This window comes from Diabrotica virgifera, chromosome 2 (genome assembly GCF_917563875.1).
Source record: "Diabrotica virgifera virgifera chromosome 2, PGI_DIABVI_V3a".
NCBI classification, from domain to species: Eukaryota; Metazoa; Arthropoda; class Insecta; order Coleoptera; family Chrysomelidae; genus Diabrotica; species Diabrotica virgifera.
In genome coordinates, this window is record NC_065444.1 from 106,329,678 (window position 1) to 106,356,956 (window position 27,279).

At 34.2% G+C, this 27,279-nt stretch overlaps 1 protein-coding gene across 3 annotated transcripts in view; it reads left to right on the forward strand.

Annotated features, from left to right (window-relative positions):
* The window catches only part of LOC126880173 (protein draper), a 396,789-nt gene that overhangs the window by 97,871 nt on the left and 271,639 nt on the right, over positions 1-27,279 (forward strand). For all 3 annotated transcript variants that reach the window (XM_050643935.1, XM_050643937.1, XM_050643936.1), the window contains exon 2: positions 8,317-8,504. In XM_050643935.1, coding sequence (XP_050499892.1) covers positions 8,413-8,504 — 92 coding nt within the window. In that variant the 5' untranslated portion in view covers positions 8,317-8,412. The remainder of the gene's footprint in view (positions 1-8,316; positions 8,505-27,279) is intronic.

The window sequence follows — 27,279 nt, forward strand, 5'->3', positions numbered from 1 at the left end:
TATATGGTTAATAGTATGGTATAGTTAGACCCAAACCCAGACATCCAAAGTGAAAGTTAACCTCCAACACCAAATTGTTCTATATGGTCCACATAATGTTCAGAAAAAAGTCACACCATTTTGAGCGTCGGGTTTGGGGGGGAGAGGGGGGAGAAATCTGCAAATTCGTAGTTTTTTACGTTTTTCGTCAATATTTCTAAAACTAAGCGGTTTAGCATGAACAACCTTCTACAGAAAATTGTTCAACATTAAATTTGAAATAAAAAAGGCCCGATGCATAACCCTTCTAAAATAAACGGTTCCAAAGTTACGGAGGTAGTATAGTATAATTGGTCCAAAAAAGGCCTAACCCAGACATCCAAAGTAAAAGTTTTCCTTCAACACCAAACTATTCTATATGGTCCACATATTGTTCAGTAAAAAGTTACACCATTTTGAGCTTCTGGTTTGGGGGGGGGGGGAGATGGGGGAGAAGTCGGTAAATTAGTAGTTTTTTTACGTTTTTCGTCAGTATTTCTAAAACCTTGCTTTAGCGTAAGGAATGTTCTATAGAAAAATGTTCTACATAAAATTTAGAACAAAAAAGGTTCTTTACATGATTGTTATGAAATCAATCGTTCCAGAGTTACAGAGGGTGAAAAGTGGAGGTTTTCGATATTTTTTATATTTACCGATTTCTCCCCCTGTCCCCCCCCCCAAACCCGACGCTCAAAATGGTGTGACTTTTTCCTGAACATTATGTGGACCATATAGAACAATTTGGTGTTGGAGAATAACTTTCACTTTGGATGTCTGGGTTTTTGGTATAGTTATATCATAAATATTGCTCAAAAAATATAAAAAGTATCGAAAACCTCGACCTTTCGCCCTCCGTAACTCTGGAACCGTTAATTTTATAACAATTATGTATAGAACATTTTTTGTTTTAAATTACATGTAGAACATTTTTTTATATAGCATTGTTTACGCTAAAGCATAGTTTTAGAAATATTGACGAAAAACGTAAAAAACCTACTAATTTACCTACTTCTCTCCCATCTGCCTCCCAAACCGGACGCCCAAAATGGTGTAACTTTTTACTGAACAATATGTGGACCATATAGAACATTTTGGTGTTGGAGGAAAACTTTTACTTTGGATGTTTGGGCTAGGCCTTTTTTTTGGACCAGTTATACTATACTACCTCCGTAACTTTGGAACCATTCATTTTAGAAAGATTATGCATAGGGCCTTTTTTATTTCAAATTTAATGTAGAACATAGTTTTAGAAATATTGGCGAAAAACTTAAAAAACTACGAATTTATTGATTTCTCCTCCCTCTCTCCCCCAAACCCGACGCTCAAAATGGTGTGACTTTTTTCTGGACATTGTGTGGACCATATAGAACAATTTGGTGTTGAAGGATAACTTTCACTTTGGATGTCTGGGTTATGCCATCTTTTGGATCAACTATACTATACTATAAGTATTTTACTATTACACAGACCTGTTTATAATCTGAAAATTTATTTACAATTTACATTGTTAGGTATATTTTGAAAAATAAGCCCCATCTCGATAAAAGGTGACTTATCAAAAAAGACTAAGAGATAAAATGTTTTAAAAACACTGTGTTTAACTAATGGTACCAAAATAATAGTTTAATTGGTACGTACACAAACATTTGGGGGGTTTAAAGGAACAGAACCCCCATACAATTTTTATGTAAAATATTAAAAAAGAAGCCGCATCTCGACAAAAACGGGCTTATCGAAAAAATACTAAGAGGCAAAAAGTTTTAAAAACGTTGTGATTAACTAATGGTACCACAATAATGAATTAATAGGAACGTACACAAAAGTTTGGGGGACTTTAAGGGAACAAAACCCCCATAAAATTTTTATAGGGTGGACGAATTTCATTGTAATTTTGTTTTAAGATGTCCCTGCCATAAGAATGATACATGTCCATTTTCAATAAAAAATCTCCAATAGTTTTCGATATATTAAAAAAAATCGATTTTCATTTTGTAACTTCAAAGGGCTGTAACTTTTTTCATGAGCACATTTGTACTAAGGTGAGTTAGGTTTAATTGAACTATTTTTGACCCCAGAATGTGTGGTGTGTAGTATAATTTATGACCAAGATTTTCGGGACACCCTGTATATCTAACGAAAAATACCTAGAACACTACTTATCGAAATACAACGGTTTTCGTGATCAATAACGATACGTTCACGTCAAACGTCAGAGCATAACTGGAAAGTGTCATTGTTACGGAATAAAAATATTCATTTTACTGCCAAATAAATAATGACACTACCGCCATCTTACGAAGTTGGAAGTAAACATTTATGTGACACTTTTTCTGGTAAAAATATAGGATTCTTGGAGTCAATTTAACAAGATAACTGGAATTATGCATTTTTTGACTTGTGTTAAACGGGCTCCACACTCTCGGCGAAGTTACTTCGCCAAAGTTGACCGAAGTCCGAAGTGTCTCTCTAAACACTCGTTCTACTTCGCGAGGAACACATTCAAGCGGTGCGATACCGATAAAGATACCTTTGAACTTTGACTCAGACGCGCCAGACCGACAGATTTTGGAAGTAGAACGAAGTTAGGCAAAGTTACACAAGGTGGCCGTCTACACTCTCGTACTTGTTGAACCTCGATCGACTTCGGCGAGAGTGTGGACTGTGGACGGCGTTTTACAGATGAGTGATGTGTATTCCCAGTAATTTAAAACTCAAAAAATGTTTTTATAAAGTACAGTATTCATTTACAGACAGTCCTTGTATTAGGAATTTTAATATGACGGTAGTCTGAGAAATGCCACGTACGACATACGATATAGGCAATTTTATACAATGTAGTTACAAAACACTCATGTTTGTGATTCAATAATCCATTGCTGTAATTTAAATATAGAAATGAGTGAACATACTTACACCTGGTGGAAATAATAATACGCAGATTAGGTAATAGTTAATGTTCATGCTTAAAAATTTGCAGAAACATCGACCGATAATTATATTCTGCAGCTAATAATTTTGCGATTGTGATAAAAATGCTAATGGGATATTTTAAATTTGCGTAACATCAAGAGAACAATTAACTAAAGAATAAGTTATTTTTATGAAGGAAGTAATTATTATGGGGACAGCGTATGGTATGATTGATTTAATGATTAGACTTTTATTGTTACAATTTATTAGGTATAGGTCGTTGCAAACAAAATAACAGGAGTAATACTGATCATCATCATCATGACTTAGGTACTCACTCCTGGTGGAATGTTTGCCGCCCTTTTGGGCTCTCTGATTCATTTTTTGCGGTGAATTAGTCCGCTGTTGTCCTTTTATTATTGAATCCTTGAAAGTTAACCATATTTATTTCAACTAGAATATATTTATGGAATATTGTAGTTGCAAATATTTATTTCAACTAGAATATATTTATGGAATATTGTAGTTGCAATAAATAAGGTTTGCTTGATCGGAATAGTTTTCATCAATTTTTTCGAAATGTCCAACAAATGACTCATTCTCTTTCTGATCACACTGATTCTATTATAGCGGCGTGTTGTGTAATTTGGCCCTGTCTACAGTTTTCCCCCATTCTTTCCGGTCCTTACACCGCTTCTTCCAATTGTAGATTCTTAGCTTCTTTATGTCTCCTAAGACTTGATCTCTCCATCTTGTTTTGGATCTTCCCTTTAGTCTCTTTGTTGTTGGTCTCCAGCCGATTATCCGCTTTAGCGTAGAATCTGGGTTAGTTCTTTCTGTGTGTCCCAGCCACCTGAGCGTTTGCGCCTTTGCGAACTTGATTATGTCTTCATCCTGGATGGCTTCTTTAATTTCTTCATTGGTTAATCTTCTAAATTCGCCTACATCTATCCTCACCGGTCCCATTATTCGTAGAATTATCTTTCTCTCTAAGATTTCTAACTTTATTTAATCTTTTTGTGTTAAGCACATCGTCTCTGCACCATAGGTGATAATTAGCCTGATTGCGGTCTTGTACATTTTTAATTTGATTGTCTCACTTATGTGTTTTTCTTTTAAGAATTTTTGGTAGTTCCAGTAGGTTATATTACCCAGTAGGAAGCGTTCATTTATTTCATCCATTCTATCATTTCTGCCATTCAACATCACTCACAGGTATTTGAGACGGTGTACTCTTTCAAAAGTTTTTGGAACAAGCTTAATTTCTTTCTCGATGTTCGTACTCTCTCTTGAACACTTGAGGTATTTCGTTTTGCTTTGGTTTATTACTAGCCCTCTCTTATTTGCTTCTCTATCTAGTATTAATATGTATTATCTTCTGCGTGGTTTTTAACTACAACAAAAAAATATCAACAGCTAAGACAAAATCCCTGGTAGTGTCAAGGGAACCCATAAGATGCAAATTAGTAATTAACAACGAACTGATTGAACAAGTCTCAAAATTCCAATATCTGGGAGTCGAACTATGTAGTTATGGAGATGTTAAAGACTTAAAGAGAGCGTCCGAAAGCAAGCAAATAAAGCCAATTACGTTTCAGGATGTCTGAGGGATGTCATCTGGAGAAACAAAGATATGAGGCTGGAAGGGAAAGTTCGCATATACAAATCATGTGTAAGACCGATCATGACGTACGCGGTAGAAACAAGATGTGACACAGCAGAAACCAAGAGGATACTGAGAACATCAGAAATGAGAACGTTGAGGTCAATAACTGGGAAAACACTGAGACAGAATATCGAACGACAGAATAAGAGATCTCTGTAACATACAAGATATAGTACGGTAGGGAAGACAGACGACGAGAGTGGAATCAGCATGTGACGAGAATGAACAGCGAGAGAATAGCCCGTATAGCCAGGGATTCGAAGCCAACAGGCAAGAGACCAATAGAAAAGCCCTTTAAAAGGTGGCGAGATAGCTGGCAGTCAACATTACAGCTACGAATACAGGCTCAAAATCGGTTAAGAACAGGCCAAGCGGCCTAATATAAGAAGAAGAAGAAGAAGAAGTGGTTTTTAAGTCACTAGTAACCAGTGCAATATCGTCTGCATACGCTATCAGTTGGGCTGAGGATTCGACAATACATAGTTCCCATAATTTTGACTCATCTTACTGCACCCTCTATGGCAGTGGCGACGAGTGACTTTTTCTAAAGTGTTACCAAAACCAGATATTAAATATATACTAGATATATTATATATTATCTATATATATAATGTATTTTATAAATATTTTTATATATACAGTGTTCCCATACATCAAAGTTTGTTCGACTAGACACCGTGAATTTTCAGCTTGCTATTAATCAACTTTTTTTTGGTACGCGCGATCCAGGTCTATTATAAAAATAGATGAAATAAAATTAAAAATTTAAGAAATTATATAAAGTATCTACAAACTAAAAACATATTTGTTGTTTTTAGGTAAAATATGTATTATATCACCTTTATACTTTATTAAAAAATCCAAATTGTATAATTAGTATACTAATCAGTACATTCATTTGTCATTTTTAGCCTAAAATATTAAATAATTTTTATTTTATTGATTATACACTACAATGTACTGTATAATCAATATTATTATATGTCATATTATAATAATGTTGTTGTTAATTAATATATTTCGAAAAGTAATTAAAATCGATTAATATGATTTATATAGGATAAAAAGGTATAGATATATTATCTGTATAATAAGCAAGTACAGTTACAGTTATTACAAGTTATAAACTAATAATTAATAATGCATATTATGCAATAATCGAATCCAAAGGGCCGGTACGGTTAACTAACCGGAGTTTAATCGAGAAAATACCGGCCCTAAGAATAACAGACTTCATAAATGGAATTATAATTATTACCTATAATTATAATAATAATAATTAAAATTGCATTTATTCAGTATTATATTCTTACGGTCGGTATTTTCTGTCCCGATAGACACCGGTCCTACCTAGCGTCACCAAATTAAAATTTGGTAACACCAATACGCGGTTTCAGAGCCATCGTCCCCGCAAAATTTTCAGAGACGATCCAGTCAAAGATCCTACTATCGTTGCCACTCACAGAAGTGGTAAACGGCGCGGCGCAGGGTAAGGGCACAGTATAATAAATATGGAACCTCTTTATACTGTGGTAAGGGCGTATTATAATAACGTGCAACCGATTTTACATAAACTCGCTTATATTTTCGTGCGTCTAGTTGGCTATTTTACTGAATTAGGTAGATACTATTAACAAATATTTCTATTTTTAAAAAATATAAATGGAATTATTTCATAGTAGTCATAAAATATTTATTTACAAATTTTAACTGTTACCAATGGTAACAATGGTTACATGGACGCTTCGCCAGTGCTCTATGGCGATGTTAAAAATAATGTTGACAAGGAATCTCCCTGTCTGACGCCTACCTCCATTTGTACTTCATCTGAGGGGCCTTCTCTTGTTAGTTTTCGTGAAAATGAAAGACACTTTGTTTCCTTGCTCTATTTTGAGCACTCTGGCTGCGCCATCGTGTCGAAAAATCGCGCGTGTTTTAAAGACCTCAATATCCACTTAAGACGGACTCAAACGACTCGTGTACTTGGCGAATAATCGTCACTTGCATATACTTGCCATGTCGTTTGAGTGGGTTACTCGTACAATTATTTGTCACTCGTTGCCACTCGTTCGTCTTCCAACTGTTGTCGGTAAAAATGACCCGAGTCAAAGGGATCACGATTATTCGCACACTTGCGAAGTACATACTTGTCTATACTTGCAGAGGCGGTCAAACGAAATGTATAAATAATTGGCATTTACTGCGACTATTCATTTAGACCAGTGCATTTTGCACTAAAAACACTGGAATAAATCGATTTTTAAATACACCACCTAGAGACTTGCTAGTTTTGCATTGTGTTCAGGATGATGTCAGGAAACAAGTCTACAATAGAAAAGTGGGTGGAAATGCCTAATTAATAATTGCTTTTTAAAGTTCTTAACATGCATTAAAAAGTGCATAAACATGTCAAATAAGCATATTAAGGGCCAAGTTTTGTTACTCGTGGGGTTTTTGAGGTCGCAGAACGTGACTACGCTATCAGAACCTACCCCTGGTGCCCAGGGTCACTGCTAGGGCACGTCATCTGGAGGTTCGAGGGCTAACGGCCCTAAATTGATGCAATCAATTTACTTGGAGGTTTGTGGAGTCGCTGAATACGAATATGCCATCAGAACCGACCCCCGTAGCCCCTTTTGCCCAGTGTCACTGCTGCAGCACGTCATCTTCGGAGTTTCGAGGGATTTTGGTACTAAATTAATGCAAACGGATTATACGGGGGTTTGGGTGCTGCTGAACACGAATACTCCATCAGAACCGACCCCCGGAGCACCTTGTGCCCGTGGTCACTTCTAAGGCACGTCATCTTCTGAGGTTTTTAAGGTTTTCGGCACTGAATGCATGCAAGTAGATTAAGTAGGCGGTTTTTGGGGTCGCTGAATACGAATACGCCATCAGAACCGACCACCTGGTACACAATGCTAAGGCATGTTATTTTCAGGAGTTTGGAGGGGTTTTGGGCATCAGGTGCAACGGGGAGTCGGCTTTGATGGCGTATTTTTGCTCAGCTACCCCAAAAACTCCCGAGTAATCTGTTTGCATAATTTTAGTGCCGAAAACCCTCTAAAATCTAGATGACGTGCCTTAGCAGTGAACCTGGACACCAGGTGCCCGGATGGTCAGTTCGGATGGCGTATTCGTCCTCAGCGACCCAAAATCCCCCGAGTAACAAAATCTGGCCCTAATACACTTATTTTGACATGTTTATGCATTTTTGGATGCATATCATGCACTTTAAAATGCAACTATGCATTTCCAGCCATTTTTCTATTGTTGACTTTTTTACTGGTGTCATCCTGAACACAATGAGAAACGTTGTAACTTTCTACGTGCTGTATTTAAATATCGATTTATTTGTTCCTAAATGTCCTGGTCTATTTATTAGTAAATCACACCACTGATTTATTTGTCAAGGTCGTTAAGCCAAATGTACTCGCATACCTCGCGTACTTGTAAATTGTACACGTCGTGTGAGTGCCCTGTTTGTCATTGCAATCACAAACTCGTATACTTTCCACTTTCCAAGTAGGCGAATAACTCTGTACTTGCGAAGTACACGAGTCGTTTGAGGCCGGCTTTATACTTTAATATACTATTTTTTACTTTACAGGAAGAATTAATAATAATTAGCATATGTATATCAAGTGAGTAACTAATAAAGATGGTTTAACGCTTTATATTCTGTCAAATTTATCGCTACTAAAGCTTTTATTTTGTTACAGACCTGGCAATCACTCCCAAGGAGTTTCAACCCCGATACATCCACCTGATAATCACAGTACAAAACCATTTAACAAGCTCTTCATGAACCATTCAAAATGCTAGCCTTATCCGTAGTCATCTTATTCTCCTCATTATCCCTGACTTTGGGATTGTTGGAAGGACCGAATGTGTGTACAACACAGGAAACGTAAGTATTACCTTAATTTTGGCTTTAATAAGATGTTTCTCTTGAAATTTAGTCATAGCGGTTATGCAATTGTATTTGTCATAATCACAGTGATTTCAATTGTCCTTCGTATTAAGTTGTTTAGTAAATTACAGTATATGGACAAGAAGACAATTATTATATTAACATCGGTATTCGCGAAACAAAAAATCTCCATTAATTGCTTGGTGAGATTTTTTCGGAGAAAAATGTACTCATTTATTATTGGATATGAAAATTACTGTCAAATATAGAACAAGCAACCTATTAGGTGCCCCAATGGTGTCTTTAATTTTGGGTTTTCATACTTATTATCTTATTATTCGGGATATATTCATTTTTAGTCGAGCTCTATTTATATTTTTGCAGAATGCTAGTAAAAAGAATGCAGAATGCTACATGTTATTGAAGTTATTTGACTACCAAAGTTGTTGTTGTTTATTTGGGTTTATATGACTGCGGACACTAAATCCATTCGCCAAACTACCAAAGTTATGATATACCCATTATGCGTTTAGAGTTAGAGTTTATAGTTTTTGATCAAAATATATTTTCCTGCTGCATACTTAACCATATTCTACAACCCCTCGCAGAGATCATCGGAAAATATCAGGAAGGATTTAGATACCAACCATCCAACCACCAAGGTTCATTAACCATCGCCTAACTATTCATGGTTGGATAAAGCAAGTTTTAAGCAAAGCCTGAGATATGACATAGATGTCTATAAAATTTTCGTCGACTTTAAACAAGTCGACCTTTTCCAAACATGGATTAATATAATCAGATCACATTTATATAATATAAAGTATTAAGTGAATTCAACCAACGCTGTTTAATTTAGCACTGGAATACCTAGTTAGAATACCTAGTTAGAACAACGTCAGAAGGTAGAAACAAGACACTTATCAAGAAATCAGTACAACTGGCAGCATAAGCAGATGACGTAAATATCATGAGCAGAAAGAAACAAAGCAACAGGCGAGAATACGTATAAGGAACTTAAATCACATGCTAAACAAATAGGTCCGTCAATAAACACAAAAAGGTCCTAGTACACAGCCGATGGGAGAGGGCAACTTCACCTTACCTGACAGTTGACAACTCAGTAAAAGTACTAGCTTTATCTATTTAGAAATCAACATCACAAATAACAAAGTTGACGGTGCAGAGCTTAGTAGAGGAATGATTATCCTAAAAGAGCGAATATGGGATACTTTGCTATGAACCACATATTTAAATCACTGTATTTACTGTATTTATTGCGCCTATTGAGAAAGTCCACTTTCTTTCCATATTATGTAGCTATCAGAAAGGATAAATTTTATAAGCAGGTGTTGTAATTAGTTTTATTGCTTGTTTTGATTTTATTACTTGTTTCGTTCAATACCTGCTAGTAAACAAACAGAACCTAACTTACCTTAGTACACATTTGCACATAAAAAAAGTACAGCTCTTTGAAGTTAAAAAATGAAAATCGATTTTTTCGAATATATCGAAAACTATTGGAGATTTTTTATTAAAAATTGACATGTAGTATTCTTATGACAGGAACATCTTAAAAAAAATAACAGTGATATTTTGTGCACCCCATAAAAATTCTATGGGAGTTTTGTTTCCTTAAACCGCCCCAAACTTTTGTGTACGTTCCAAATAAATTATTATTGTGATACCATTAGTTCAACACAATGTTTTTAAAACTTTTTTGCCTCTTAGTACTTTTTCGATAAGTCAGTTTTTATCGAGATATTTTGAACATTTGTAAAATTAACCACCTACTTGTAAATGGTTAAGTGAGATTCTGGAGACCTGGTAGTAATATGAACATTTATTTATAGTTTACATTTTTTGGGTATACTTTGAAACATATTAAAAGAGAAACCGTATCTCGATAAAAACTGACTCATCGAAAAAATACTAAGAGGCAAAATAGTTAAACATTGTGTTTAACTAATGGTAGGTACTAGAATAATAATTTAATCGGAGCGTACACAAAACTTGGGGGGGAACAAAACTCACATACATTTTTATGGGGTGTACAAATTTCACTGTTATTTTTTAAGATGTTCCTGCCATAAGAATACCACATGTCCATTTTCAATAAAAAATCTCTAATAGTTTTCAATATTTCGGAAAAAATCGATCTTCATTTTGTAACTTCAAAGGGCTGTAACTTTTTTATGTGCACATTTGTACTAAGGTAAGTTAGGTTCTCGAAACTCGAATATTTGGGTCAACTGATGAGAGGACATAAATACGCATTACTTCAATATATAATGCAGGGAAAAATAGAAGGAAAACGGTATCCAGGACGTAGAAGAATGTCTTGGTTGCGGAATTTGAGAGAGTGGTTTGGCTGCACCACTAATGAACTCTTTAGGTCAGCTGTAAACAAGGTCAGGATAGCGTTGATGATTTCCAATGGCACAAGAGGAAGAAGAAGTTAGTGTCAATCGAACTATTTTTGGCCGCAGAATATGCGGTTTAATTTATGACCTGCCTTTTTGTTACACCCTGTATATAAAGAACCACCTTATCTCAGTATGTCAGGGTCGGAAAACTCAAGACAGTGATTCGGGATTTTTGGCCTTGGTCACTGGTTTTCCGTAAAGGGGTTTTGTGTTTGCGGGAAGATCGGCTGCCGATTTGGCAAACGGAGTTTGCTTACCTCGTCAGCCTACCATTTGAAGAGTCTGGCTACCAAGCCCGTGCTTAACGGTGCACGGTCTCAATGCTCAGGAATTTCCGTTGCTCGGCCTCAGGTAGGTAATCGTGGAAATATTTCTTTCCTCTTTTGAACAACCTAAATCTTTTTGATAACACAAAAATTTATTAAATTATGTGAAGTAGTAGTATTTAACCTAGTGGGAGAGGCATGCATTCCCAGGTTTATAGTTCCCTCACATGCTTCGTGTATACAGGGTTGCGAAAAAGTCTGGCAACACGGTAATCTCTCGGAAACCGCTAAAACGATTTTTATAGATTTTGGTGGGTAAAGCCTGGGTTTCCTCGAAAGCGGCACCGACAAACTGTGACAGTAACACTGCGATGAATTACGTCAGATTACGGTGAAAAATTCAAGGTTATTCACTGCGCCAATGGAATGTGCAAACTCAGCAAGCGGTGGCTTCCAACGCATCCTTGGAAACCACCGCTATTATTTTGCATGGTACAGTTTTTTATGCCGTCATTCATCGCAGTGGTAGGTTCTCAGTTTGTCGGTGCCGCTTTCGAGGAAACCGAGGCTTAAAGCCTTAGAGTCTTCTAATGCATCCGATATTATAGTGGTAATTACATTGTTGTCAAGTCTTCCGTTTTTCTGGAAATCTAATGAACTTTCTTATTTCAAATGGAACGTCCTGTATATTTTTTGCGTATATTTTTTATGTTATATTCCCTATACCTAAATGCCATAATTTCGGAGTTATTGCTACATTTATTAAAAAAAATTTAAACAGATTATAAAAATCAATTTTTTTCGACTCGGATAGACATTATTTTAGGTTCTTTGGATCATTGTGAACAAAAAAGGTCTTTTGTAATTTTCCTCTAAAGTTAATCGTTTCCGAGTTATAAACAATTTAAAACTGAAGAGTCGGCGGGAAAAACGATGAAGGTCGCAAATTTCATAAATTGCTCCAGAGCATTTTTTATATTTTAAACTTACACCTACTAGTTAGAAAATGTTCAAAAACTATAAAAATTATATTGGAGCAAGCTGGATTCAAAATGAACACATCTATTAATTTTGAGATAAAAAGCACCATTAGTTTTTTATTAAAAAATAAAAATTCAATGAAACGTTAGTTTTTAAAGGGGAAAAACGATGAAGCTCCACAGATTCAGTCGACAGAGGGAGTGTCTTGGACGTTATTTTTTCAACTTTTATAAAATTGAAGGCTTTTATATTGTTACAGAGTTGTATTAAATTTTAATAAATAATTTTATTAAAATAATATAATTTTAATAAATTTTATTAAAATAATATATTTTAATAAAATTAAGAATACATAGATTGTAACACTAATTTGATAATTTTATTTGTTTGTTTTCTTTTCTGCCTTTTTCTTATTTCCTTTGGCTGACTTTGGCGTCTCTTTGGCTACTTTTGTGTTATTTTGAAGTCGTTTGCTTTGTCATTTTTTGTTTGCTACTTTTTTGATGAATCTAATAATAAACCACACTAATAAACATCAAAAGTTGACTGTCAGGATGACCAATATACTGTCGGCAGTTATCGGGATTATTGGAACTTCATCGTTCTTCGCGCCTACGCTAGGAACCTCATCGTTATTTCCCCAAAGGGAGATTATTTTTCAGTGGATATTTCGTGAGTCTAAGCGTTTTTCCAAATGCAAAGGATATCAATGAATCAGGCTCACAAAAACCTATATTTCTATTGCAAAAACTCATTTTCGCCCAAAAATGGAGTTTCATCGTTTTTCCCGCCGACTCTTCAACTGAAAAAGATCGAAAAATGACGATTGTCTAAGTTCAAAAACACAAGTAAAAAATATTATTTTTGGAACTACGAAGTACTTAAATTCAATCTCAAAACTTCTTCTATCAGTTTTTTGGCACAAAAGAATTTTTGGCACGTTTTATTCTAAAACATTGTTTTTTTAATTATTAATGAAGCGCATATGAGAGGATGGGCGATCGGGGTGCATTAACAACTAAAAAACAATATTTTAAAATGAAATAAGACCAAATTACTTATCGGTAGCTGATATCGAAATAAGGTTTGAACTTGAATTTAGGCACTTCGTAGTTCCAAAAATAATATTTTTACTTGTGTTTTTAAACATAGAAAATCATCATTTTTCGATTTTTTTCAGTTTTAAATTGTTTATAACTTTAGAGGAAAATTACAAAAGACCTTTTTTGTTCCCAATGATCCAAATAACCTAAAATAATGTCTATCCGAGCCGAAAAAAATTGATTTTTATAATTTTTGTTTAATTTTTTTTTTAATAAAAGTAGTAATAACTCCGAAATTATGACATTTAGGTACATATAGGGAATATAACACGAAATATAATCAGTTTTTATTAAGGACTTCTATACGCAAAAAATATACAGGACGTTCCATTTGAAATAAGAAAGTTCATTAGATTTCCAGAAAAACGGAAGACTTGACAACAATGTAATTACCACTATAATATCGGCCGCATTAGAAGACCCTGGCTCACCAAAATCTATAAAAATCGTTCTAGCGGTTTCCGAGAAATTACCGTGTTGCCAGACTTTTTCGCAACCCTGTATGTTTTTGGATTAATTCAATTTCACTTAAGACGAATACATACGACCAAAATAACTTTCCTGCTCCTGTTAATAAATAAATGATAAATATTTCTCGGGGACTCCCATCCTTACAGTTTTTTATTGTGGAATAATTCATAATAGTAAACATGTTTATATTATAAGGTCGAATTGAATCTGTGTGATTTCCCGAAGTGTAACTTCATAACACTATTTTTCTTTTAAATTTACATAAATAAACATGCAGTAAACCTTGATAACCACGGTTTATAAAAAAACTAAAAGCATATAAATTGGTAAATAAATATATTTCTTCACATTGTACTCAAACAGACAGTAAACTCAAATTTTAGTTTATTAAAAAATATAGTATTTTTGTAGTATAATGGAACCTGAATATACTATATTTAAAATATATATTCATGAAACGACTCCGAACAAATAACGTGCACAAATAAGATCTTAAACTCACAATATGATGGAGTTATATATATGATGTGATTCTGGGTTGTTGGAATAAACAGAACTTTACTTGAACTAACGGGATATTTTTCGGTAGAATCTTTTAAAGGGATTATAGCGGTGTGTTTAACTATTTGTAAACAAAACGTAAAGGGATTATGGGGATAGTACAACGGGTTTTTCTAGATTCTGGGTGCTAACAATATAACGGTAATTTTATTAGCACGGCATAAAATGATAAGAAATATTTACAAAAATAAACTTATACTGAGTGTTTTTTATAAAATGTTGTAAAATACAAACGGAATTTAGACAAAATGGAACAATTGGCTTTTGAACACGTTACAATATTTAATTAAAACTGCTTTTGCACTTTTTTTAAGTAGATAAGCATGATCAATATTCGTCTGTATAGTTTACCAAACTTGATTATAATTCAGTTTCATGTAAAGGACTGTTGTGAATTTATGACTCCAAATGCCTTTCTTTGTGTCAAGTGTGAACATCTTCTTCTTTAAGTGCCACCTCCGTGACGAAGGTTGGTAATCATCATGGTTATTTTTACCTTCGAGGCAGCTGCTCTGAATAGTTGCATTGAGCTGCAACCAAACCATTCCCTCAGGTTCTTCAACAAGGAAACGCGTAACGCGTCTCCGTCCTACGCTTCTCCTACCCTCTATGTTTCCTTGAATTATGAGTCTCAAGATGTTATATCTTTCGCCTCTCATCACATGTCCTTCTTTCATCACATGTCTCCTAATCGGAGGTTGGATATCATCATCACTATCTTTACTCTATCTACCGCTGCTCTGAAGAGTTCTATAGAACAGCATTTAAACCAGTCCTTTAAATTCTTCAACCGTGACACTCTCCTTCTTCCTATACTCCTTCCGCCTCTTATTTTTAATTCATTATCAGTCTTAGCATTTCATATCGCTATCCCCTCATTACGTGTCCCAGATATTGTAACTTTCTTATTTTTATTGTGTTATTTTGTATTTTTTAGCCATTTCCCGCAATACTTTCGTGTTCGTTTTCTTCTGTGTCCATGCTATTCTAAGTATCCTTCTGTAACATCACATTTCAAATGACTGTAGTTTATTTATGTGTTCTTGCTTCAATGTCCAGCTTTCAAGTCCATATTGCAGTATCGACAACACGTAGCATCTCAAAGCTCTTACTCCCAGTTCTCATCTAAGGTCTTTGTTGCAGAGAACTGTTTTCATTTGTACAAACGCATTTCTTGCTATTTCTATCCTGGTCCTTATTTCTGTTGTTTGATCATTTTTCTCTGAAATCCAGGTTCCTAGGTATTTGTATTTATCAACCTTTTCTATCGGTACATTTCCCAAAAGTATGCTTGTTTGTATGTTTGTTTTCTTAGTTATTATCATGTATTTTGTCTTTTTTATGTTCATTTTTAGTCCATATTCTTCACAGAAACTGTTTGTCTTGTTTAGTAGTAATTGGAGTTGTTCAGCAGAGCTTGCCATAATCACGGTGTCATCTGCATATCTTATGTTAATAATAGATCTTCCGTTAATTATTATTCCTTCACTTTGAGATAGCAATGCTTCTTCAAAAATGGCTTCACTTTATACATTAAAGAGTAATGGGGACATAATACACCCCTTCCTAACTCCTCTCCTGATCTCAATTTTTGGACTGGGTTCGTTATCTATTAAAATTTGTGCTCTTTGATTCCAGTAAAGGTTTGTTATTATTCGTAAGTCCCTTTTGTCTATGATTTTTGTCTTCACATGTATCAATATCACATGTCCGAGATATTGCAATTTCCTTTCTTTTATTGTGTTTTCAATTTCCCTATCTCTGCCTATTCTCCTTAACACTTCTATATTCGTGACTCTATTTACCTATGAAATCCTCTTCTAAATGTCCATATTTAAAACGCGTTAAGTCGATTTATTGCATTTCGATTAAATGTCCATGATTCAGCTTCAATGTGAACATCCTCGTATATTATAAAACATAAGCTGTGAAACAATAAAAACTATAAAATTTGAGTACTTAATATCATCTGTAATTGTATGAAAACAGGATTCGTAAAGCGAAATTACTAACGTCTATCTCACCGTACATAAGATTTGCTATTTTCATTAAATTTCCTCTCGGTGTCACTATTATACAACGATTTTATGTAAATCTAAATAAACCATCACGGCTTTTTTGAATTGTTTTACTTGGATGCTGCAGTAATTCGAAACTAATTTTAAACTTCCTACCAATCTTGCCAGGAAATTACTCTGTGTCTTTGAAATTAGAAATTAAATAGAAATACGTATGAATAGTATTTGGAGAAACAAGAAATTTTAATAGCTTAGTTAGACAAAGTCTTTGTTACCGTAATTCTTAAATAAACTTCGAATAAATTTTTTTGTCTATTTCTAATTAACTTTTTTTAAAATATCTACCGAATAGTACCTACATTCGGTGGTACTATAGTAGTACCAACTATCTAAGATACTCATGAATATTCGGCTCAGCAGAATGCTAATGACTCTTTTAGATAATTGGTACTACCTTGGTACCGTATAAATTATAAAATAAAAATTTTATAACTTCCGATTTGTAAGTTGATACGTTAAAGGTCGATTCGCATTTTACGCAACGTCAACGTCCCGACACGGACTGGCAATGTCCCGTCAAAATATTCTGTAGTGTATTTTAAGCCAGGATGTTCTCATATGTGGGCAGTGGGCACCATCACGAAACGTCCCGCTCTCAGAACGTCAACGTTTCTCTAAAACAATAGTTTGACGTGACGGTCTGTGTCGTTGCCTGTCCATTCCTACGGTTGAGTCCCTGAATCTTTACCCGTGCGTCATCATTTAAAGCATACGAAATAAGTCTATGATAAGTCGGAAATTGAAGAAATTACTAAACGCAACAGCAAGTGACAGTAAGTGACTTGCTGTTGCGTTTAGTAATTTTTTTTAGGGCCCCGTTAACGAACTCCCCTGTGTTAAGAGCCAATATATGGTAGAGGTACATCTGCAGGGTACCAGGTTTCTCCCCATATGCTAATATGACGCGCTCGAGTAACTGCAAAAATCCCCGCTTGGGCTCTCCTACCAATAGTTTATACAGGGTGTCCAGAAACTCTACCGACAAACGAAGACAGGAGATTCTTCAGATAATTTTAAGATAATTTAACCTAATTCACTTAGTCCGAAAATGCTTCCTAAGGGAGCTAGAGCTCTTTGAAGATGGCGTCTTGTAATTAGTTTTCTTAAATACCTCCAGAACGCTTCTAGTTAGAAAAACAAAAATTGGTACACGTATTTACCTTCCAGAGATAAATCGATTCCATCCAGTGTCAATTTCTAGTACCAGTCATAAGCGTCCGTTTTGGGTAGGGCAACAGTTATTTTATCGCATAACTTTTTCAGCTTTAACTTTTATGCATTTATGACACTGGATTATGAAATTGTAAAGTATTCTAGTACTAAAAGGTACTCTTGTTTTAAATCGGTAGGACACACCGTTTTCTAGAAAAATCGATTTGAAAATTTTTCGCTTTTTGAATTAAAAAAATAATTTCAAAAAAAAACTGTTTAGAAAGACGAAAACTGGTACATTTATTTATATTCCAGAGATAAATCGATTTCATTAATTGCGAATTTTGAGTACCTACTGGTCATAGGCGTCCGTTTTGGGTAGGTCAACAGTTATTTTATAGCATAACTTTTTTGTCTTGAATTTTGAGCATTTTTGACACTAGATTATTAAATTATGAGGTATTCGAGTACTAAAAGTTACTCTTACTTTATGTTGGTAAAATACTTCGTTTTTTGTTGAAAAGTTCTTTCAATTTTTTTTCAAATTCCAAGAACGAAAAACTTTCAAATCGATTTTCCTAGAAAACGGTGTGTCATACCGACTTAAAGCAAGAGTACCTTTTAGTACTAGAATACCTCACAATTTAATAATCCGGTGTCAAAAATGCATAAAAGTTAAGGACAAAAAAGTTATGCGATAAAATACCCGTTGCTCTACCCAAAACGGACGCCTATGACCGGTACTAGAAATTTGCAATGGATGGAATCGATTCATATCTGAAAAGGTAATATGCATACCAATTTTCGTTTTTCTAAATAGAAGCGTTCTGGAGGTATTTAATAAAAACTAATTTCATGACGCCATCTTCAAAGAGCTCTAGCTCCCTTAAGAAGCGTTTTCGGATTAGATGAATTGGGTTAAATTGTCTTAAAATTATCTGAGGAATCTCCTGTCTTCGTTTGTCGGTAGAGTTTCTGGACACCCTGTATAATACTACATTCTTTCACGGTTTTTGCTGTAAATTTTAAAGAACCGCTTGGATTGACATGAAATTTGCCATACGCATAGCTAACATGTCAAAGAAAAAAAGTGATATTGTGCCGATGTGTGCTTTTGCCCTGGGGGTGACTTTCACCCCCTCTTGGAGGTGAAAAAATATTTGTCCAAAATAAGACCGGAAATGGATAAACTGACTAATTTTAAGTAACTTTTGTTCTATAGAGCTTTTCCGCCAAGTCAACACTTTTCGAGTTATTTGCGAGTGAATATGTTGATTTTTCAACAAAATAACCACGTTTTTAGACGGTTTTTCGCAAATAACTTAAAAAGTATTATGTCGAAAAAAATATTCTTAGCAAAAATATAGCGTGTAAAATAAATAAAAAAAAAATGGTGTTCGCTTGAGGTCTTTGGACATCGTAGAACCAGAGTTATAGCCAATGAAAAATAGGTTCACATTCGCCAAATTTCAAATGAAATATTTCAACGTGAAATATCTAAAAAATGAAGCTCTTTTTGGGGAAAACCCGTTATAACTTTTTTAAAGTGTTTAAAAAGGGCTTTATGAAGTTTCTAGCATCAAATGTAATCAAATTACGCTCAAAATAAAGTTGGTCTCTTTTGTTTTGGCAAAAAAAAATCAGGAAGATCGCCCCCTAATTATCAACTTAAATTAAATTAATCGTTACCGCTTCACAAATTATTTTACTTATGTTGTGTTTATATGATATGTAAGATTCATCGATTCAAAGTGCTTATTTTTGAAAAAAATTGGTTTTAAATTAAAACTTTTAAAATTTTTTATTTTGAAAAAAATGTTTTTTTTAAATAACTTAATTTTTAGAGATACCAAAAATCTCAAAAAACAAAAAAAGTCAGAATTGCTTTTTTGAATATCTAGTATTTTTTCGTTTTTATGTAAGACAAAAATTGATTAAGATTTGGTGTTTCTAAATTTGCATACACTCGTGATCAGTGACTCGTTCAAGACTTTTTAAGTACAGCCCTTTCAAAAATAACGACTTTGAACCGATGAAACTTACAGATCATTGTATAAACAATACATACACGAGTAAAGAAGCTTGTGAAGTGGTAACGATTAAGTTCATTTGAGATACTAATTAGGAGGTGATTTTCCCGATTTTTTACCAAAAAAAAAAGGAACTAACTTTATTTTGAGCATAACTTGTTTACTTTTGATGCTAGAAATTTTTTTTATAAAACAAAAATGAAGCTTTTTTAAACAGTTTAAATAAGTTGTACATAATATGTTTTCCCCAAAAAGTGCTTTATTTTTTGGTTATTTGACGTTAAAGTATTCCATTTGGAATTTGACGAATATGAACCAATTTTTCATTAGCTATAACTCTGCTTCTACTAGGCCTAGAGATTTAATATATATGTACACCATTTTTTTCAATTTTTTACAGGCTATATTTTTGCTAAGAATGCTTTTTCGGCAAAATACTTACTTTTTGAGCTATTTGCGAAAAACCTTCTAAAAGCGTGGTTATTTTGTTGAAAAATGAACATATTCACTAGCAAATAACTCAAAAAGTATTGACTTAATGAAAAAACTCTATAGAACAAAAGTTACTTAAAATTAGTCACTTTATCCATTTCCGGACTTACTTTGTACGTATATTTTTTCACCCCCGGGAAGGGATGAAACGCACTCCAAGGGCAAAAGTACACATCGGCACAATATCACTTTTTTTCTTTGACTTGTTAGCTATGTGTATGCCAAATTTCATATCAATCCAAGCGGTTCTTTAAAATTTAGAGGTTTTGCAATATTTTACCGTTAAAGAACGTACTATAAATAAATCAAAGATATTACCGACTACCGACAGTGAGACCCAATTTTCCAGTCAAATATTGGCTAAAAGCAAGTATCGTCATATCAATATAGTTATTTCCAATTTATCAAACATATACAAAAGGAGATTGATTAGAATAAAGACTGGACGACAATACAACGATATACATATTATATTAAATTATTTTTTTTTTCTTTTCAGAACAATACTCCTGGTATAATTCTTTTCACATCCTTCTTTTAGTGCTCAATATTTTGCTAATACGTGTACCTACTTTCTTATTTACGTGCCATCTCCGCGACGAAGGTTGGCAACCATCATTGCTCTTCTAACTTTTTACACTACAGCCCGAAAGAGTTCAGTTGAGTTGCATCCAAACTATTTAAGGTTTCTCAGCCAGGACATTTATCTTCTACCTATGCTGCGCCTTCCTTGAATCTTTCCCTGCATTATTAATTTTAGGAGTTCGCATCTGTCACCACATGTTATATAATCCAAATATTGTAGTTTTTTATTTTATTTTTAACCAATAGGATCGCGGGAGGACGTTCAGATAAGATAGCACATGCACAATGAGCAATGTCAAGTAAAATTCATTCGTTTTGACAGTTTATAATATAAACAAACAATATTGAATATTTAAACAAACTGAAATAATTAATTATCCTTTCCCGTTTTCTGTTCATTTTTAATAAACAAATCAAACAAAGATTTTCTATGTCATCATCATTATCTTTGCCTTATCCCTATGCGGGGTCCGCTTCCCTAATTGCATTTCTCCACACAATTCTATCTTGGCTCATATCAATGTTAATCCCCTTTACCAACATGTCCTGCCTTATCGTCTCCCCCAGGTCTTCCTTCGTCTTCCTCTCCTACTCCTTCCAGGAATCTGCACTTCAGCTATTCTTCGTATTGGGTGATTAACGTCTCGACGTTACCATCTTAACCTATGCTCTCTCATTTTGGCATCAATTGGTGCCACACCTAGACTTCCCCTAATATACTCATTTCTAATTTTATCCTTCTTTGTCACTCCACTCATCCATCTAAGCATTCTCATTTCCGCCACATGCATTCGTTGTTCCTCTTTCTTTTTCACTGCCCAACATTTAGTTCCGTACGTCATAGCCGGTCTTATGGCTGTTTTATAGAATTTTCCCTTCAGCTTCATTGGAATTTTTCTGTCACACAACACACCACTCGCTTCTTTCCACTTAATCCATATCCATCCAGCCCTAATTCTACTGCATGCATCTCCATCTATTTCTCCATTACTCTGTAATACCGATCCTAAGTACTTAAAACTATTGCTTTTTCACAATTTCACCATCCAAAGATATCGTTTCATTTGTAGTAACTCCATCTTTAAATGAAAATTCCAAATACATCTGTTTTTTTTTTCTACTAAGTTTTAAACCTTTTTCCTCCAGAGCTTGTCTCCACTGTTCCAGTTTTTGTTCTAAGTCTCTTTCACTATTTCCTACTAACACTACATCATCAGCATACATTAGGCACCATGGAATGCTACCCTGTAGTTTCGCTGTTATCTGGTCCAAAACTAATGAGAATAAATAACGACTAAGCCGAGCCTTGGTGCAATCCTACTTTCACATGAAATTTACCAGTCTCTCCCATACCTGTCCTAACACTAGTTGTTACTCCCTCATACATATCTCTCACAATCTTTACATATTTGCCAGGGACTCCTTTCTTATTGAGTGCCCACCACAGAAACTCTCGAGGAACTCTATCGTATGATTTTCGAGGATTCTCGAGGAACTCTATCAAATTTCGATTCTCGAGGAACTCTATCAAAGATTTTCTATGTATTGTGACAAATTAAATAAATTTGAATTTTGAATATACACTCAGGTGCAAAAAAATCGATCCACTTAAAAATTTGGTCAATTTGATGTCACGAATTTCCTAAATCCTTTGTCCGATTTATGTGATTTTTTTACCATGTTATAGCCTTATTCATTAACAATATCGCTGTAATAATATTGTTGCTAGACAGGTAAACTGTAGTTGTGTACTGGGTGTACGAATCAAACTGTGTTTTTTCTCAAATTTCGCATCACCCTGTGGACTATTTTTCTAGCATTTATAAAATACTGAAATTAAAACCCAACTATAGCCTCAGGTCTTCTTAACATTCTGTTTTTAGACTTATGTTTCGCTTATGTTGGATAATAAAAAGTTAGGTACTTTAACAACTGGCCATGTTCGTCATCAGCACAGGGTGTTTCTAAATAAGTGCGACAAACTTTAAGGGGTAATTTTACATGAGAAAATAAGGACAATTTGCTTCATAATCATATGTCCGCAAACGCTTCGTTTCCGAGATATGGAGTATGACCAAATTTTTAAGTGGAGCGATTTTTTTGCACCCGAGTGTATTATCTGATATAAGTTACCGACGTTTTTAGATATTCTACGATTCATCAAGTGAAAAGCAATTGCGGGGAGGTTACAGTTCATAAAAATTACGTATTATCGTTAGTTTTAATTTTTGGTATTATTTTAAGTATTAAAATTAGTTTAATATTTAATAAAAATACAATTAAACTGTTTGGAATACATTTATTTCGTTGAAATCATAATAATAGAAGTATAAATTCTTACGTGGGTACAAAGTACACACACTCTTTTTTTTGTTGTGAATGATCGTAGAAAAAATCATGTATATACAACTTGCATTTAATTATTGCCATTATAATGCTCGGCTTCCATACGAGACTCGCCACTTCGCGGCTCGTGATGGTATCCGTCAGGCTCGCATCATAATGACCGTCATTAAATGCTCGTTGCATAATTTACTATTAGTCCGTTCTTTAACGGTAAAATATTGCAAAACCTCTAAATTTTAAAGAACCGCTTGGATTGACATGAAATTTGGCATACACATAGCTAACAAGTCAAGGAAAAAAAGTGATATTGTGCCGATATGTGCTTTTGCCCTGGGGGTGGCTTTCACCCCCCTCTTGGGGGTGAAAAAATATTCGTCAAAAGAAAGTCAGGAAATCGATAAACTGGCTAATTTTAAGTAACTTTTGTTCTATAAAGTTTTTTCACTAAGTCAATACTTTTCGAGTTATTTGGCAGTGAATATGTTCATTTTTTCAACAAAACCACGCTTTTAGACGGTTTTTCGCAAATAACTCAAATAGTAAGTATTTTGTCGAAAAAACATTCTTAGCAAAAATATAGCCTGTAAGAAATTTAAAAAAATGGTGTATATATCACGTCTCTACACCTAGTAGAAGCAGAGTTATAGCTAATGAAAAATAGGTTTATATTCGTCAAATTCCAAATGGAATATTTTAACTTGAAATAACCAAAAATGAAGCACGTTTCGGGGAAAACTCATTACAACTTATTTAAAGTGTTTAAAAAAAGCTTCATTTTTGTTTTATAAAAAAAAATTCTAGCATCAAAATTAAACAAGTTACGCTCAAAATAAAGTTAGTCCCTTTTGGTTTTGGTAAAAAAATCGAGAAAATCACCCCCTAATTAGTATCTTAAATGAACTTAATCGTTACGACTTCACAAGTTTTTTGACTCGTGTATATATTGTTCATATGATCTGTAAGTTTCATCGGTTCAAAGTCCTTATTATTGAAAGGGCTCTAGTTAAAAGGGGTTGAACGAGTCACTGATCACGAATGTATGCAAATTTAGAAACACCAAATCTCAATCAATTTTTGTCTAACAGAAAAACAAAAAATACATGATATTCAGAAAAGCAAATCTAACTTTTTTTGTTTTCCGAGATTTTTGGTATCTCTAACAGTTTTTAAGTTATTTTGAAAAAAAGCATATTTTTCAAAATTAAAATTTTTAAAAATTTTATTTTGAAACCAAATTTTTTCAAAAATAAGCACTTTAAATCGATGAAACTTACAGATCATATCAACACAACATAAGTAAAATAATTTGTGGAGCGGTAACGAATAATTTCATTTAAGTTGCTAATTAGGGGGTGGTCTTCCCGATTTTTTTTTGTAAAAACAAAAGGGACCAACTTTATTTTGAGCGTAACTTGCTTAAATTTAAAGCTAGAAACTTTTTGTAAAAACAGAAATAAAGCTTTTTTTAAACACTTTAAAAAAGTTATTATGGGTTTTTCCCAAAAAGTGCTTAATTTTTTGGATATTTTACGTCGAAATATTCTATATGAAATTTGGTGAATATGAATCTATTTTTCATTGGCTACAACTCTGGTTCTACGAGATCCAGAGACCTAACGCGTACACCATTTTTTTTACTTTTTTATAGGCTATATTTTTGCTAAGAACGTTTTTTTCGACAAATTACTTACTTTTTGAGTTATTTGCGAAAAATCGTCTAAAAATGTATGTCGGTAAAGTCAGCAGCACCACTTCATAAGACCAAATTCAGACTAAGACTATATTTTATTGCTAATTTATTGCTAATTTATTACGCAAAGGAAAAATTTATTGCTGTAGCCGTTTCCGAGAAACAGTGGGTGCTGCTAGCTTTACGGTAAAGCTAGCAGCACCCACTCTATATCTCAGCAACGAAAAGGAGTACGGGGATCATTTTAACGGCATATTTTATTGCTATTTAATTGCTCTTGATTGGTATATTAACCAAACCCAAAAAACTACCCCATCATCCCCTAGCGTAAAACTCACCCCCAAAAAGATGATGAAAATCGAAAATTCAATCCCAAGGAATTAATTGCTAATTTATTGCTAATTTATTACGGAAAGAAAAAATTTATTGCTGTAGCCGTTTCCGAGAAACAGTGGGTGCTGCTAGCTTTACGGTAAAGCTAGCAGCACCCACTATATATCTCGGCAATGAAAAGGAGTACGGGGATCATTTTAACGGCATATTTTATTGCTATTTAATTGCTCTTGATTGGTATATTAACCAAACCCAAAAAACTACCCCATCATCCCCTAGCGTAAAACTCACCCCCAAAAAGATGATGAAAATCGAAAATTCAATCCCAAGGAATTAATTGCTAATTTATTACGGAAAGAAAAAATTTATTGCTGAAGCCCTTTCCGAGAAACAGTGGGTGCTGCTAGCTTTACGGTAAAGCTAGCAGCACCCACTCTATATCTCGGCAATGAAAAGGAGTACGGGGATCATTTTAACGGCATATTTTATTGCTATTTAATTGCTCTTGATTGGTATATTAACCAAACCCAAAAAACTACCCCATCATCCCCTAGCGTAAAACTCACCCCCAAAAAGATGATGAAAATCGAAAATTCAATCCCAAGGAATTAATTGCTAATTTATTGCTAATTTATTACGGAAAGAAAAAATTTATTGCTGTAGCCGTTTCCGAGAAACAGTGGGTGCTGCTAGCTTTACGGTAAAGCTAGCAGCACCCACTATATATCTCGGCAATGAAAAGGAGTACGGGGATCATTTTAACGGCATATTTTATTGCTATTTAATTGCTCTTGATTGGTATATTAACCAAACCCAAAAAACTACCCCATCATCCCCTAGCGTAAAACTCACCCCCAAAAAGATGATGAAAATCGAAAATTCAATCCCAAGGAATTAATTGCTAATTTATTACGGAAAGAAAAAATTTATTGCTGAAGCCCTTTCCGAGAAACAGTGGGTGCTGCTAGCTTTACGGTAAAGCTAGCAGCACCCACTCTATATCTCGGCAATGAAAAGGAGTACGGGGATCATTTTAACGGCATATTTTATTGCTATTTAATTGCTCTTGATTGGTATATTAACTAAACCCAAAAACTACCCCATCATCCCCTAGCGTAAAACTCACCCCCAAAAAGATGATGAAAATCGAAAATTCAACCCCAAGGAATTAATTGCTAATTTATTGCTAATTTATTACGGAAAGAAAAAATTTATTGCTGTAGCCGTTTCCGAGAAACAGTGGGTGCTGCTAGCTTTACGGTAAAGCTAGCAGCACCCACTCTATATCTCGGCACTGAAAAGGAGTACAGGGATAATTTGACCGGCATATTTTATTGCTATTTAATTGCTCTTGATTGGTATATTAACCAATCCTGAACATCTACCCCATCATCCCCTAGCGCGAAACTCACCCCCGAAAAAATTATGAAAATCGAAAATTCAACCCCAAGGAATTAATTACTAATTTATTGCTAATTTAATACGAAAAGAAAAATTTTATTGCTGTAGCCGTTTCCGAGAAACATTGGGTGCTGCTAGCTTTACGGTAAAGCTAGCAGCACCCACCCTATATCTCGACAATGAAAAAGAATACAGGGCCCATTTTAACGGCATATTTTATTGCTAATTAATTGCTCTTGATTGATATATTAACCAATCTCTAAAAACTAACCCATCATCCCCTAGCGGGAAACTCACCCCCGAAAAAATTATGAAAATCGAAAATTCGACCCCAAGGAATTAATTACTAATTTATTGCTAATTTATTACAAAAAGAAAAAATTTATTGCTGTAGCCATTTCCGAGAAACAGTGGGTGCTGCTAGCTTTACGGTTAAAGCTATATCTCGGCAAGAAAAATGGGTACAGGGTCCATCTTGGCGACCAATTTTATTGCTAATTATTTTTAATAATCCTGTCAAAATTCCATCCTGTCAATTCTGTAAATATTCTGGACGCTACCGGAGAAGCCCCTGGAACGAAAATAATAAACAAAAACCAAAAGTGGTCAACGAAAACACCATGGTTTACACTAGAGGTTAAATAAAACTGTCACCAAAAAAAGAAAGCTTTCCTAAAATATAGGTCAGAAAAAACGAATGAATCATATGAAAACTATAAAAGAGTAAAAACTGAAACTCATCAATTGGTAAGAAAAACAATAACAGATTATACTGGAAAGATTCACAAAAGGACTAGAGATGGATTTCTATGGACAACAGAAACAAGGCGCTTCATAAGACAACAAAGAAGCGAAAT